This window comes from Hyperolius riggenbachi, chromosome 11 (assembly GCF_040937935.1).
Source record: "Hyperolius riggenbachi isolate aHypRig1 chromosome 11, aHypRig1.pri, whole genome shotgun sequence".
Lineage (NCBI taxonomy): Eukaryota > Metazoa > Chordata > Amphibia > Anura > Hyperoliidae > Hyperolius > Hyperolius riggenbachi.
The window spans coordinates 206,924,290-206,941,015 of NC_090656.1; the positions used below are offsets into that span (position 1 = coordinate 206,924,290).

Below are 16,726 nucleotides of genomic sequence, written 5' to 3' on the forward strand. Positions count from 1 at the left end.
CTACCTATACTGCAGGAGAGGAGTGCGGTGTGTGTGGTAATTTGGATACCTATAATGCAGGAAGGTTAGGTGAGGTTACCTATAGTGGTGGGGAAATGTGAGTGTGTAAGATGGGGGAGGGGGGTTTGGTTGAGATGCTGTTGGTCGGGGCAGCTAGTGATGGTGGGCCTAGGGCGGTAAAAAGTAGAAATCCGGCCCTGGCAATACGCCGCACATTGTTAACTGCGCCCAGCGTCCTCACAGAAGGCCCCACCTGCATACATGTTCAATTTAGTGCTAAAGCTTGCTTTGAAAAAAAAATCGTAAAAAAATTGAAATCGCAATTTCTGAGTGAAAAATCGCAATTTCAATTTCTCCCTAAAATCGTGCAGCCCTAGTAGAATTCCACCCTGGCCATGTTGAAACGTCTGGTTGAGCAGAGGCAAGCTGTCAACCATTACTTGGCCAAAGCCACCGCCGATGCCACTGTGACGGTACCAGCACCAGCCACCTCCTGGAGATCATACGCAGTGTTGATTGGAGAAAAATGCAGCTGGTGTGCTTGGTCCTGGCACCTTTCCTGGAGGCCACCAACATGGTCAACCGGGACCGTGCGTCAGTTTGTGAGTGGGTGACCATGGCGTGAATGCTGCACAAGGCCCTGGATGGTCTGGTGGAAGTGGGAGAGAAAGACTTGATCCAGCAGGAGCAGCAGCCACCTTTACAGTCCACCTCTGTTCGGCAGGAGGAGGATTAGGAGGAGGTTAAAGACTTGGAGTTGGAGGTCCCTGACCTTGAGGATGAGGACGCACAGCCGAGTGCAGCTGCAGTGGTGCGGGGGTGGAGAGAGCAGGGGGAGGCTGAGGAATCAGAGGAGGAGGACAGCACTTATGAAGATCATGCGCCAGCAGATATGGCAGCCCTCTTCCCCATGGCAGCGCCAATGTTGCAGTGCCTGCGCAGGGACCCAAGGGTCAAACAGATGCGTGGTCGGGAGGACATGTGGATCACCTTGATGCTGGACCCACGGCTGAAGGGGAAGCTGCATCAGTTCCTGTCTGCAGCAGGAGGAGACCCTGTGCGCCAAATGAGGGAGTTGCAGCGGTCCCTGGTTCGGCACTTGGAGGAAGCCTTCCGCCAGACTTCAACCCCCTCCCTTACTGTCACAGTCCAGCCAGCACAGCAGCATGTGCCTGCGTCCATCAGCAGCAGGCGCCCATCAAACCTGCTGTCTCTCACAAAGGCGCTGTACGCCACACCGGTACAGCTGCCGACTGAGGAGGTGCCTGCAGCAGCATTTGGCTCTCAAAGCCAGAACCAGCGCCTGACCCGGATGGAGGCAGACTATATGGGGTCCTACGGAGGCCTTGAGAACGACACCACTGTGGACCACTTGGATTACTGGGTCAAGCACCTTAATGACATTTGGAGCGAGCTGGCGCAGTACGCCCTGGAAGTCCTTGCTTGCCCCCCTTCCAGCGTGCTGTCCGAAAGGTGCTTCAGTGCGGCCGGTGGCGTGGTAACCGAGAAGCGCCCTCGTCTGTCCACCCAGTCTGTGGACAGTATGACGTTTCTGAAAATAAACCAGGCTTGGGTGGTTGGTGAATTCCTGGCCCCTGTTGGCAAGAGGGGGAAATGAAGCAGCTGGAAATCACACTATGCCTTCCTTACCACCCTTTACCACCACAACCTTCAGGCTCCGCATAAGCCTGGTTCAAAAATGTTTGACAGCCGTGGTACCAACACACTAGGTGCCATGGTAAACACAATTGCTGTGTAATTTTTTTGGAGGTGTCAGTGCTGTCCGAGTTGTGGGGAGGCCCCAACTGCGGCAGTACTACCGCTTCCTGGAACCTCTCCTAATTTTTTAACTGTGCCGTGGTACCAACAAACTAGGTGCCATGGTGAACTATCTATGCTGCCTGCCAGACGTTACACTTCTTCTCCTCCTCCTATCTCCTGTTGCCTGTGCTGCTCCCACCGCCAGGGTGCATCGACCTACTCCTCCTGCTGCTGCTCCGGTCTGTGGTACCCACCAACACCAGGGTCCACACTAAACTATTCCTTCTGCTGCCACCAGCTATTACGCCACTACACTAGCCTGCCACCAGCTATCACGCCACTACAATAGCTTTAATTTTTTGGGAGATATCTGAGCTGAAAACTTTGATGTCCCACTTGTGCGGTTGGACTTTGGACACAATGTGGGCTGCACGACCGTCGACCGCTGTCTGGAACCTATCCTGATGTTCATTTACAGCCTTCTGAGTTTTTTTTTTTTTTTTTTTTTTTTATGTCCACCAAATAATAAAGTAGTGTTTCTCTTTAAAAAAAAAAACATGCTACATGCATCATTTACCCTAAAAAAACATTTTTAAAGCTAATTAAAGGGCACTTCCGGTTTTTCTATCCAGATATCTGAATAGGTCGGATATCCGCGGATAATATGTCCGGATATCCGCGTTCACGCGGATACCTAAAAGGCCAGATTCGGATATCCGAACCGGATCCGGATATCTGGGTATCCGGATCAATTCGGATTTTAAAGTGGACCCAAACCAAACATTTTTTTAATTCAAAATATTTAGTTGACACATACAAAGATAAATAAACACTCCTTCAAGCCTATGAGCATTTCAGTGCATGCTTTTCACCCTTCTCTTTTCATAACTAGGGTTACACAGGTGGCAGCCATTAGCAATTCCTCCTTTGCCGAACACCACCTACTCCACCATTTTGCCGGATTCTGTCCCGGCAATATGAGAGGAAGGGAGGGGTTCCTCCAATAAATGTAAAATATTTTATATTTTTCATCATGCAGCTGAAAAAAGGCTGCTATTTATTATTATAATTTAGAAAATAGATTTTATTTCTGAAATCTTGTATTTTTAATTTGAGTCCACTTTAAAAAGTACTATCCGAGTATCCCTGGTCATGGATAATACAGGTATACCAGTCCACGGATGATTATAAGACAATAATGTTGAGCGAGGCTCAGGAGAGTTAATTCCTTTGGAGGCAAATAAAAGGATAATATAGCCTCAACTCTGAGACACAATTTATAATCAAGTGCAAAGTGTCGCAACTGGTAGTTATTATTATTATTATTATTATTTCTATAATTTAATTTTAATTTTCTTTTATTTTTACTTTTATCTTTATTTTGTTGCTTTATAATCTTGTTCTTTTTCTGTTTAACGTTATAATTAAGATTGGGTGGAAATTAATAGAAGGATATAGTACAGCAAGAGGGGTTAAGGCATAATGCTTAAAGAGACACTGAAGTGAAAAAAAATATATGATATAATGAATTGGTTGTGTACTATGAATAATTACTAGAAGATTAACAGCAAAGAAAATATTCTCATATTTTTATTTTCAGGTATATAGTGTGTTTTCTAACATTGCATCTGTGAGGATCCGCGCGGCTGCCTGCGCAGGCAGGCAGCCTTTTGACCACTGTTTAGGTCTGCATTCTGCAGGTCTCTGGAAGAGAGACCTTTTGTCAGTTGTGCAGCTTGCTGCTGAGGAATTTGCATACGTTTGTCATGCAGATTGCCTAACCACATCCTTTGTAGGCTTGCTATATAAAAAGCTATCTTTCCCAGAGTCCTTGGCTGGTCATAAGGGTTAGTTCCTGTGAAACACTCTGGAGAATGTCAGCCTTGCTCATTGTTTGAAGATTAGCTTAGAGTAATTCCTGGGACTGCACTAGGCAGGTTCCCCTAGTGCAGTTAGGATTGCATTATTTGTATTGCCTGTTCTGTCTTTCTGTGGTGTGCTACCAGAGTAGCGGTTGTTACTGGTAGGCCCTTCTGTTCTATTGTTACTATACTTGGATCTCTGTTATCCTATTATCTACATCAAGTCCACCCTTGGTGGAGGGTTGTACCCTTCCTTCTTCAACTACAGAGAGCGACTTTTTAATCCTGAGTGGGGTCAGGACAATCTCCCCACCTGCTTTGACAGTGGTTGCCTACTTGGTAACCCTGGTTTGTGAGTATTAAATTAATATTATTACTCTATCAATTATACCTTACCAGTACATACTACATTATATTGGGCTCTTGGTGTTCTCTCTTTTTCTTATACTTGGATCGCACTCGCTCTGGCGGAAAGAGCAGTGGATCGTATCTCTTACGTATTCCTGTTTTCGTGTATCTGTTTTGTCTTGTACGAACGCTTGCTGGAGGCTCGGTGAGGTAACCGTTAAGCAAGCGCTCGCGTCCTCTGTTTTATGTTTGTCTGTCGGTGGTTAGTTAGGCGTGCTTGTCTCTATTGTGCTTATCACGTGGAGACCGCGCATAAACGCGTGCACTGTTGCGAATGAGTGCGGTGTTCGCATTTAGCTAGCGTTTGTTATTTTCCTTATCTTCTCATTGTATGATTTGCTGTGCCTTTACTACTCTCGTGTTCTGCCTTGCTGTAGCCTTGTGTCACCTCTGGCAATCGCCTCTCTCGCGATTGCGTTCCTACTTCATATCTGCTGTTGTGTATGCACCGTCGCGGGTTGGCGACTAGTTTGGTGCACACACATACAATCTGTCCCTTTGCTCAATCTCATTCGCAATCGCTTCTCAGGCGATTGCGTTCTCACTCGGTTTCCTTGTTGTGTGTCTGCCGTCGCAGGTGGTGGCTAGATTGGTGGACATACATACATTCCTCATCTGTGCTTATTCGGTCTTGTGTCTCTGTTAGCAATCGCCATCTCTGGCGATTGCCTTCTCACTTTGTCTTCATGGTTGTGTGTTCATCGTCGCAGGGTGGCGACTAGTTTGGTGAACACGCATACCCTCTGTTGCTTTGATCTCTCTCTTTCAGGGCTATCTTGCCCTGCGTTTCTTCCCTTCGTACAATTCCTGTCTGGCGTCTGTGGCAGGGCAGAGGAACTGTTCCTCTGCACTCCACAGCTCCACCTGTCGACAGGAATTTCCCTCTACAGGTGCATCGCACCTTTTGCTGGATTTCCTCAAATTACACGCTTGTGGAGGATTTCCGCAGTGTCAGCGCACGTCTTGTGCGCTGATCACGGAGGGAATTCCACAATCGTTACAGTATCATTCTCTAATATGTGCAGATTACACAACACTCAGCATTCAAAATGATTCTTTCAGAGCAGTCTGTGAACTTATGACCTCTCCTCTAGCAGATAAAAAGAAAACTGTTCACTTATAGTTGAGATAAAAGTCAGAAGACAGCCCTCTCCACGACTTTGAAAGTCGTAGAGATTAATGGCTTTTTTGCATAGAGATAACAACTGTAGTTTCTTAACTCATCCTGTACTGGAAACAATTACACTGATGTATCTGATCTTAATGTTTTATTTCTTAGCTGTGCTACACCTACAAATCATAATATCACAATTTTTTTTTCGCTTCAGTGTCTCTTTAAGAAGAAAGATCTACTGTAAGCGAATAAGCAACGGGGTTCATCAGATAGCCAAATGTTAATTAATACCTGTCATATTGGTTAAGAGTATGCCATTTTTATGTAAGGTTGTCCGATTGTTTACTTAAAGTCTACATGATGTCATCCTTATCATGTTTAATAAAAATTACATACAAAAATACTCCCTACTGTAAGGGACAGCAACATATGAAAAAAGTAATTTATGGCTCATTTTACTCTGAAAGAAACCTACTTCTTATTTGTATGTATTTATACAGTGGGTTGCAAAAGTATTCGGCCCCCTTGAAGTTTTCCACATTTTGTCATATTACTGCCAAAAACATGAATCAATTTTATTGGAATTCCACATGAAAGACCAACACAAAGTGGTGTACACATGAGAAGTGGAACGAAAATCATACATGATTCCAAACATTTTTTACAAATAAATAACTGCAAAGTGGTGTGTGCATAATTATTCGGCCCCCTTTGATCTGAGTGCAGTCAGTTGCCTATAGACATTGCCTGATGAGTGATAATGACTAAATAGAGTGCACATGTGTGTAATCTAATGTCAGTACAAATACAGCTGCTCTGTGAGGACCTCAGAGGTTGTCTAAGAGAATATTGGGAGCAACAACACTGTAAAGTCCAAAGAACACACAAGACAGGTCCAAGACAGGTCAGGGATCAAGTTATTGAGAAATTTAAAGCAGGCTTAGGCTACAAAAATATTTCCAAAGCCTTGAACATCCCTAGGAGCACTGTTCAAGCGATCATTCAGAAATGGAAGGGGTATGGAACAACTGTAAACCTACCAAGACAAGGCCATCCACCTAAACTCACAGGCCGAACAAGGAGAGCGCTGATCAGAAATGCAGTCAAGAAGCCCATGGTGACTCTGGACGAGCTGCAGAGATCTACAGCTCAGGTGGAAGACTCTGTCCATAGGACAACTATTAGTCATGCACTGTACAAAGTTGGCCTTTATGGAAGAGTGGCAAGAAAATAGGCATTGTTAACAGAAAGCATAAGAAGTCTCGTTTGCAGTTTGCCACAAGCCATGTGGGGGACACAGCAACCATGTGGAGGAAGGTGCTCTGGTCAGATGAGACCAAAATGGAACTTTTTGGCCAAAATGCAAAACTCTATGTGTGGCAGAAAACTAACACTGCACATCACTCTGAACACACCATCCCCACTGTCAAATATGGTGGTGGCAGCATTATGCTCGGTGGTGCATCTCTTCAGCAGGGACAGGGAAACTGGTCGGAGTTGATGGGAAGATGGATGGAGCCAAATGCAGGGCAAACTTGGAAGAAAACCTCTTGGAGACTGCATAAGAGTTGAGACTGGGGCGGAGGTTCACCTTCCAGCAGAACAATGACCCTAAACATAAAGCCAGGGCAACAATGGAATGGTTTAAAACAAAACATATCTATGTGTTTAGAATGGCTCAGTCAAAGTCCAGATCTAAATCCAATCGAGAATCTGTGGCAAGATCTGAAAACTGCAGTTCACAAACGCTGTCCATCTAATCTGACTGAGCTGGAGCTGTTTTGCAAAGAAAAATGGGCAAGGATTTCAGTCTCTAGATGTGCAAAGCTGGTAGAGACATACCCTAAAAGACTGGCAGCTGTAATTGCAGCAATGGGTGGTTCTACAAAGTATTGACTCGGGGCCGAATAATTACGCACACCCCACTTTGCAGTTATTGATTTGTAAAAAATGTTTGGAATGATGTATGGCTTTCGATCCACTTCTCACATGTACACCACTTTGTATTGGTCTTTCACGTGGAATTCCAATAAAATTGATTCATGTTTGTGGCAGTAATGTGACAAAGTGGAAAACTTCAAGGGGGCCGAATACTTTTGCAACCCACTGTATGTGTTTTAAATTTTACGATTTTCGCGATAGTGGTTCTTTTTAAAACCCCATTCCTGACACCTACCCTTAAGCTTCCCCCATGTCTCTATCCCTGCCACAGATAATGGTAAATACAGAAAACTGTGAATTTTGAAAAATGATACATTTCAAAAACAATAAATGTCAACATTTAAAGAATGATACATTTTAAAAAATGAAAATTTTAAGTTTGATATGTCCGGTGCCCGATAAATATTTATCGGGCGCTCAAATTTCTGATTTTGGCACCCAATAGATATTTGCATTAGTGTCTATGGGGCGTCCAAATTGTTCATTAGTCACAGGCACCCAAATTTCCTGCTTCCCTTCATTGGTGTATTGTGGGAACTGGAACCAAACTTTGTGTGATACCTGACCGCAAACCTTGGCAGGATCCGCCAATTTACACTATTATTCAAGAGTAGAGCACTCTAACAGATCACTTCCAAACAGGAGGTGGAGGTGACTCACACATTTGTGCACACTGTTTTTAGAGCTTGGAGTAAAAAGGCATCCTATACTACTTCTAAGTTACTGAGGTGATAGCTGGTTCAGAGCAGACCAGGATACCCAGTGTATCCAATTCCTTGCATACAGTATTAGTTAACCTCCCTGGCGGTAAGCCCGACACAGTGTCGGGCTAGCCGCCGCAGGGGATCGCATAGCCCCGGGAGGATTTTTTAAAAATAAAACTTGCGCTATAGTCTTCAGCTAGCATTTCGCTACCTAATTATGTGCCCCCGGTCCCCACCGATCGCCCCCAGTCACCGCCGTAATACGTACCTCCCAGGGATCTCGCGATGGCGCAGCCTCCCAATCGGCTTCAGGCTTCACTATGGGGAGGATCAGGACTGCACATGACATCATGTCGTCGATGACGTCATGTCTGATCATCGCCATAGCGACAGTAAAGCTGGATCGTGAAGCTGCGGCTCTCGCGGGATTGCGGAGGGGTAAATATTTCCGGCGGTAATATTTACCGGGGGGGGTTTAGTTGGTTGCCGAGGGACTTGGGGGACATAATTAGTCAACAAACTGCTAGCTTAGGCATGTGTTCTCTTCACAAGAATGCTTGCTTTTTGTAAACTGATTCATTGATTTGATGTTTTTTGTTTTTTTTTATAAATCTAAATATTGTCTCTATCGCACTGCTGACCGTGGTAGAGACTGTAACTGTATTTATTGACTGACTGCAGATTAATAATGTATGGGTAAAACACAGACCTGCAAGCTCCCAGCCCCCCCCCCCCTTTTTTTTTTTCCCCCTTGTGCTCCATCCTGCAGTGTATATGGCTTCTCCCGAACTCATAATAATCAAACATCAATCCTGGATGCATCCTTTTTAAAATAGATTTTCATTACATTTAGTTTTTCTTAATGAACTCAAATGTCTAACAGATTTAAATCTGTATATAATAATAATAATAATAATAATATATGCCTTGTCTGTCTATTACCATGAACAGAATCTTCTTCAGTCCTGTGGCCTTTAAAATTGTAATATTTTGTGTTTTGTTCTACAGTTATTCCAACATGTACAGTGTCAGGAGACACAAGCATTGAGCTGGGCACAGAGAAGACGGTGATGTGTGAAGTTCACAACTTTTATCCAAAAGAGATTAGAATACACTGGAAGGTGGATCGTAAAGGCTCCTCTAACCCTGCATACTTACCAGTGTGGTACAGTGAGGACAGTATGGTGCTTAATCCAGATGGTACATTCAGTTTTAAAACTCAACGGACCCTGAAACCCAGCAGAGAGGATGATGGGGATATATACTCCTGTGTTGTCAACCACAGATCTCTACAGAGTGACATCGCCAAGAATTTTACCCTGACGGTAACAGGTCAGTAAAGCTCCCCACTATACTGACATTTGTCATGTTCGCTCACAGTGTGGAAGCTGCTTAGTCAGTGTAAACTTTTATTAGGTAACAATAAAAATTGCTGTAAAACAATGCATGCACTTTAAATAAAATTGTATGCAAGTAACCTGAGCTCATTAGGGCCCCATAAATACAATCGTAGTTTGAAATACTACAACCATTTCTCAACCGTTCTCACATTACCTCCTATAGTGCTCTGTGCTTTGTAGCCGTGAGGGCCCGTTTCCACAAAGGCCGAAATGGGAACGAATTGTCAGCGGTTTTTCGCATACGAGAGGGGTGGGGAAACCCTGCCTATACCTACGATGAACTGCCCATCTGAATCGCATTGTGGTGCGATTCTGGACTGCATACTGCAGATTCCTGCAGCACGGACCTGAATCCCTATAGCCGTGCATGGCATCGCTTAGTGATTCATGCTGATGGGAGCCACGGCTAAATCGGGAACTGCCGTGGCACCTTGTGGATACCAGCTCTAAGAGTGACAGGATTATTATTATTATAAAGAACCTGAGACCATTGAGAATAAAACAAAATAGATGCTTAGCTAAGAGGCTCCAGAGCTTTTGCTTGTCCTCCTCCAGACCACCACCTCTGCCTGGGACCATCTGGATGTTTGCGCCTATGCTTCTCTTTGTGCATGAGTGCGGCCATGCATGTAAACTAGGTTAAAGGGGAACTGAAGAGAGAGGTATATGGAGGCTGCCAAGTTTATTTCCTTTTAAGCAATACCAGTTGCCTGGCTATCCTGCTGGTCTATTTCTCTGCAGTAGTATCTGAATAACACCAGAAACAAGCATGCAGCTAGTCTTGTCAGATCTGACTTTAAAGTCCGAAACACCTGATCTACTGCATGCTTGTTCAGGATCTATGGCTAATAGTATTAGAGGCAGAGGATCAGCAGGGCTGCCAGGCAACTGGTATTGCTTAAAAGGAAATAAATATGGCAGCCTCCATATACCTCTCTCTTCAGTTCCCCTTTAAAGCCATTCATATACAAGAGGCTTTGACTTCTTGCACAGGCACAATTACACTTCTGCAGGTGCAGTACATCGTGCTCATACACTGCATGGAGCTCAGCCATGCAAACATATCCAACAAGCTGTTTTAAGATATGATGAAGGGGTCTACATGTAGCAACACTAGTCTCCAGGAGAAAGTGAGAGGCCTCTGGAGGATCCAGAGTCTTCCCTCTTCTTAGGTAAGTATCTAATTTTATTATACAAACTTAAGCACACCAGCAGCTACAAAAATACCAAACTTTTTTGCACGTTATAATAATTGAAAAAAGTTAAAACCATTTCCAAAGGGGCCCTTCATCTGCGGTGAGCGATCTCCCTAAATATAATTAGACTGGCCTCATGTACAGAAGTTGAAGCCATACATTCATCCATACACATACAATCATTCCAGCATTGTCATATCATATGACTAGCACACCACTACACTGGTTCTTGATGTGTGTACTATAGGGTTCAAGGAGCAACAACTTTTGTGTAACTTCCACCCATAGATCACACTGAATACAGCAGGCAACCAATAATGGGTCCCGAGTTAACCACTCAGTTCAAATACTCCTGAATTCAGTTGTTGTTTTAAAGTGTACCTAAAGGGAAAAAAGTGTCCCTAGGGGGTTCTTACCTCGGGAGGGGGAGCCTCAGGATCCAGAAGAGGCTTCTGCCATCCTCAGCAGAGGGAACCCCGAGCTGGCTCCCCTCAAAATCTGCTTGTCGCTGCTCCAACGCAGGTGCACTAGCGGCTTTCCTTTGGGCTCCACTGGAAATAGATGACCCCAATTGGGTCCGCTGTACTGTGCCGTCACAGGATATCTGAGCAGCAGAACGGACCAGATAGGACTTGGCTATTTCTGCCGAAGTCCAAGAAAAAAAAAAACGCTAGTGCGCCTGCACAAGCAGGCGAAGGTCTATATCATTGTTTCTGTTGGCTCCGGGTCCCAGCGCTGGAACAAGCTGGCTGAGGACGACAGGGGAAGCCACATTAGGATCCAGAGGCTTCACCCTCCCGAGGTAAGTATCAGGTTTTTATTTTAAAACTCACAGATTCTCTTTAAGGCTGGATTCACACTTGTCCGTTTTCTCTTTTTGTTTTCTGCATAGGAAAACTGAAGAACAATATAGTAAAACAAATGACAGCAATAGAGCACGGTCAGAAAGCTCATGCTGAAAACTGATAGATAAGTGTGAATCCAGCCTAAAGCAAACTTGGCCACATCAAAGGTACTGTGTACCTTGGTATGGGATCAGGGATATGGGGTCAGCTGTATTTCAACTGTGATGAACTAACAGAGGAGTGGACAAGCACCATATAATCAATAATACATTATTTATAGTAACCAGGTGTAGATACGTGTTCCTAAATAGGAACCAAGATACCACAGCCTAACAGGTAGTTTGTGCTAAAGGGTAATATACAACTTCCACAAACACACCACAGTACCCAAGGAAAGCATCACCAATACTGCTAAGAGTTATACATTTATAACAATAACTTTATTCAAAAAATTCTAACATGAATAAAAACATTTAAAAACACCAAAAGGAGATGCACTGGGTAACAATTCTGTAATCAATAACTGTCAGCAATAATAATGAGGGGATCATCTTAGCTAATTACATATTATTTATTAAATAAAACAGTAAAAAAATGACAATATTGCCCACACCAAAAAAGTACCAAAAAATATATAAATCTATATATATAAAATTGTGTGTGTGTGTGTGTGCGCGCGCGCCGCGATCACGCAAAACCGATTTGAACGAAACTTGGTATACAAATCCCTTACTACCTGGGATGATATGTTCTGGGGGTCTCACGTTCTCCCTGCACACCTGGGCGGAGCTACAAATAGCCAATCAGATTCCACCCATTCAAGTGAATGGAAAAGGCTGCCATTCTCACAGTAATTGAGCCAGAGTCCAAACACTTGGCACAGTTGGTCACTTGGTGACCGAGGTTGCAAATCCAGGAAAAGTGGGCGGAGCATAAAACAGCCAATGAAATTTCAGACATTCATTTTAAATGGAAAAATGTAAACTGCAGCCATTCTTACACTGTTAATTGCAGGGTATTCAAACTTTGCAAACTTGGTCACTGGGTGAATGAGATTAATATTCAGGAAAGTGGGTGGAACCTACAACAGCCAATCAAAAGTCACCTATTGATTTTCAAGGGGAATATTAAAACTGCTGCCATTCTTACACTGTTAATGGCAGAGGCTTCAAACTTGCTACAGTCGGTCATTGGGTGACTGGGGTCCAAATTCACAAAAGGGGCGGGGCCACAAACAGCCAATCAGACTTTCTTGGTCGATAAACTACTTCCATTCACACATTTTTGATGCCAGGAACCTGAAAGCTCACAAACTTGGTCATTGAGTGACTGTGTGTCCAGGTTACAAAAAGTGGGTGGAGCCAAAAATAAAGTTCACTAGGAAAATATAAACTGCAGCCATTCTTACACTGTTACTGGCAGGGTTCTCAAACTTTGCTCAAATGGTCACTGGGTGAATGGGATGAATATTCAAGAGAGTGGGTGGAGCCTACAACAGCCAATTAAAATTCACCTGTTGATTTTCAAAGGGAAGATTTACATTGCTTCCATGCTGCCATTCTTACGCTGTTAATAGCAGATGCTTCAAACCTGGTACTGTTAGTCACTGGATGACTGGGGTTCAAATTCTGAAAGGGGCGGAGCCACAAACAGCCAATCAGATTTGTTTAATTTCAATGGGAATTTACAAATAATTGATACCAAAGCTCATAAACTTGATCATTGAGTGACTGTATGTTAAGGTTAGAAAAAGTGGGCGGAGCCAACAACTACATTTTATTCCAGGGGCAAATACAAACTGCAGCCATTCTTACACTGTTAATGGCAGGGTTCCCAAAGTTGACACGGTGGGCCACTGGGTGACTGGGATTAATATTCAGGAATGTGGGTGGAGCCAACAACAGCCAATCAGATTTCACCTATTGATTTTCAAGGGGAATATTTACATTGCTACCATTCTTACACTGTTAATGGCAGAGGCCTCTTAGGAGGACTAAAGGGGGTGGAGCCACAAACAGCTTATCAGATTTGTTAGATTGATTTCAGCCATTCTGTTATTGGCAGGGTTCTCAAACGTGACACAGTTGGTCAATAGATGAATGGGATTAATATTCAGGAAAGTGGGTGGAACCTACAACAGCCAATCAAAATTCACCTATTGATTTTTAAGGGGAAATATTGAAACTGCTGCCACTCTTAAACTAATAATGTACCCAGTTACAGTCGGTCATGACGTGGCTGGGGTTCAAATCCACTAGGAGTCACAAACAGCCAATCAGATTACTGGATAAACTGCTTCCATTCACACATTTATGATGGCAGAAACCCAAAAGCTTAAAACTTGGTCATTGGGATTTTCTGGGATTAATAATCAAAAAGTGGGTGGAGCCTAAAAAGTGTAACGATCGGTGTAACACAGAGAGGGTCTGATTACCGGTGAACTGCAGTATCACCGAGAATACAGAATATACCCGATTATTGATGATCTGCAGTATCACCGATAATCAGATATATCTACTAACCTCTGGACACCTGAGATAACAAGTGAGTGATTGGGTGTAACAGTAACACAGTGGACTGTACCTCAGGAGTAGGTACAGAGGCAGTAAGGAATACTGCACAGAAGAATGCTCCTTCCGTAAACCTAGACTCTCCCGGGGGAGGAGCTAAGCAGAATGTGGGAAGGACAGAGCGTTAGTGACACCAATGAGCGGGTGTCACTAACAGATCTGGGAACTGCTTCTAACAGTAAGGCTAGTTCTCGAGGTCGGCTAAGCCAGGTCGTCAACACACAGACAGATAAAGTACAGAATCAGAAGGCAGATACGGAATCCAATAACAGGCAGGGTCAGGCAACGGAGAATCAGAATAACGAGGTACAGAATCAGGAGGCAGGTACAGAGTCTAGGAACAAGCAGAGATTGGCAACAGGATATCAGAAATAGCAAGGTACAAGATCAGAGTTCAAAGGAATAGTCAGGCAGGCAGAAGATCATAACAAATAATACAATTCAATATTCCTAATGCTAAGGTGTGAACTCCTTGATGTCAACACCTTTGGAAACTATGCTAGAACACAGAAACAGACAAGGCCTGAGTGCTACCACGTAGTGATCGCAACGACAGACAACCAGAGAATGACCAGCACCCAGTATATATACTATAGCGCTCTCCAGCGCCACCCTAAGTGCTGGACCAATGAAAAGTGGTGGAGATGTCAGCTGACCAGCTTGGTCAGCTGACCTTCTTCTGGCTGTCATATAAACTCTGCCTCTCAGTGCGCGTCATTCTGTACCTGTGTGGACTATCAGTCCCAGCTACACCAGTCACGTTTTGCAATGTCTCTGCTGGCCTGCACTCGGGGTGAGATGCACCGCTATCTACACATGCGGTGGCGTCCCCGCGCCTGGTCAGACCGTCAGTAGCAGGCCTGTGCGCGCAAACCGCCACGTCAGATGTGGCGGTTTTTCCGCGTTCCGCTATGCCAGCCGCGGAAACAGCCGCCTCATCCTGCGTCCATGCGGCGGCTTTTCCGCGTTTCTTCACAAAAAGAAAATCAAAATTCACCTATTGATTTTCAAGGGGAATATTTAAATTGCTGCCATTCTTGCACTGTTAATGGCACAAGGCTCAAACCTGGTACAGTTGGTCATTGGGTCACTGGGGTTCAAATTTAGAAAAGGGAGCAACAGACAGCCAATCAAATTTTTTTCATCTCACTGGTAAATTACAAATTATTGATGCCAAGGACCCCAGAGCTCACAAACTTGGTCATTGAGTGACTGTGTGTCAAGGTTACAAAAAGTGGGAAGAGCCAAACACACATTTCACAAGGAAAATATAAACTGCAGCCATTCTTACACTGTTAATGGCAAGTGTTCTCAAAGTTTGCCCAGATGGTCACTGGGTGACTGAGATTAATATTATGGGAAGTGGGTGGAGCCTATAATAGCCAATCATAATTCACCTGTTGATTTTCAAGGGGAATATTTAAATTGCTTCCATTTTTGCTCTGTTAATAGCAGATGCCTCAAACCTGCTACAGTTGGTCATTGGGTTACTGGGGTTCAAATGCCGGAGAGGGGCAGAGCCACAAACAGCCAATCTGATTTGTTTAATTTCTATAGGAATATACAAATTGATGACAAAGACCCCAAAGCTCACAAACTTGGTCATTGAGTATTTGTGTGTTAGGGTTAGAAAAAGTGGCCGGAGCTAACACCAGCCAAATACATACCCGGGCAACGCCGATTCATCAGCTATTATTCATAAAAGTGGATAGAGCCTACAAAAGCCAATCAAAATTCATCTATTGATTTTCAAGGGAAGTATTTCATTACTGCCATTCTTGCACTGTTAATTGCACAAGCCTCAAACTGGGTACAGTTATTTATTGGGTGACTGGGGTTCAAATTCAGAAAAGGGGTGGAGACACAAACAGCCCTTCAGATTTGTTTCATTTCAATGCAAATTATTGATGCCAAAGACTGCAAAGCTCAAACATTTGGTCACTGAGTAATTAAGTAATTGTCTGTTACTGTTACAAAAAGTGGGCGTAGCCAACACCAGCCAAATACATACCCAGGCAATGCTGGTTCATCAGTGGGCGGAGACAAATACAAATTTCACTGGGAAAATGTAAACTGCAGCCATTCTTACACTGCTAATGGTAGGGTTCTCAAACTTTGCACAGTTGGTCACTGGGTGACTGGGATTACTATTCATAAAAGAGGGGGGAGCCTACAAAAGCCAATTTAAATTCATTTATTGCTTTTCAAGGGGAATATTCAATTGCTGCCATTCTTGCACTGTTAAAGGGGAACTGAAGTAAAAGAGGTATACGGAGGCTGCCATATTTATTTCCTTTTAATCAATACCAGTTGCCTGGCAGCCGTGCTGGTCTATTTCTCTGCAGTAGTATCTGAATAACACCAGAAACAAGCATGCAGCTAGTCTTGTCAGATCTGACTTTAAAGTCTGAAACACCTGATCTGCTGTATGCTTGTTCAGGGGCTATAGCTAATAGTATTAGAGGCAGAGGATCAGCAGGGCTGCCAGGCAACTGGTATTGCTTAAAATGAAATAAGCAGCCTTCATATACTTCTCTCTTCAGTTCCCCTTTAAGGACACAAGCTTAAAACCTGGTACAGTTGGTCATTGGGTGACTGGGGTTCAAATTCAGAAAAGCGGGTAGAGCCACAGCCAATCAGATTTGTTTCATTTCAATGCAAATGATTGATGCCAAACAATGCAAAGCTCACAAACTAGGTTATTGAGTCATATTGTGTGTTGGGGTTAGAAAAGTGGGTGTAGCCAACACCAGCCAAATACATACCCGGGCAACGCCGGGCAATCAGCTAGTATATACAGTGGTGTGAAAAACTATTTGCCCCCTTCCTGATTTCTTATTCTTTTGCATGTTTGTCACACTTAAATGTTTCTGCTCATCAAAAACCGTTAACTACTAGTCAAAGATAACCTAATTGAACACAAAA

General features: G+C 43.9%; 1 protein-coding gene across 2 annotated transcripts in view; it reads left to right on the top strand.

The window, feature by feature from the left end:
• The window catches only part of LOC137538938 (uncharacterized), a 194,529-nt gene that overhangs the window by 58,173 nt on the left and 119,630 nt on the right, over nt 1–16,726 (top strand). For both annotated transcript variants that reach the window (XM_068261377.1, XM_068261378.1), the window contains exon 3: nt 8,799–9,122. In XM_068261377.1, the coding sequence (XP_068117478.1) occupies nt 8,799–9,122 (324 nt within the window). The remainder of the gene's footprint in view (nt 1–8,798; nt 9,123–16,726) is intronic.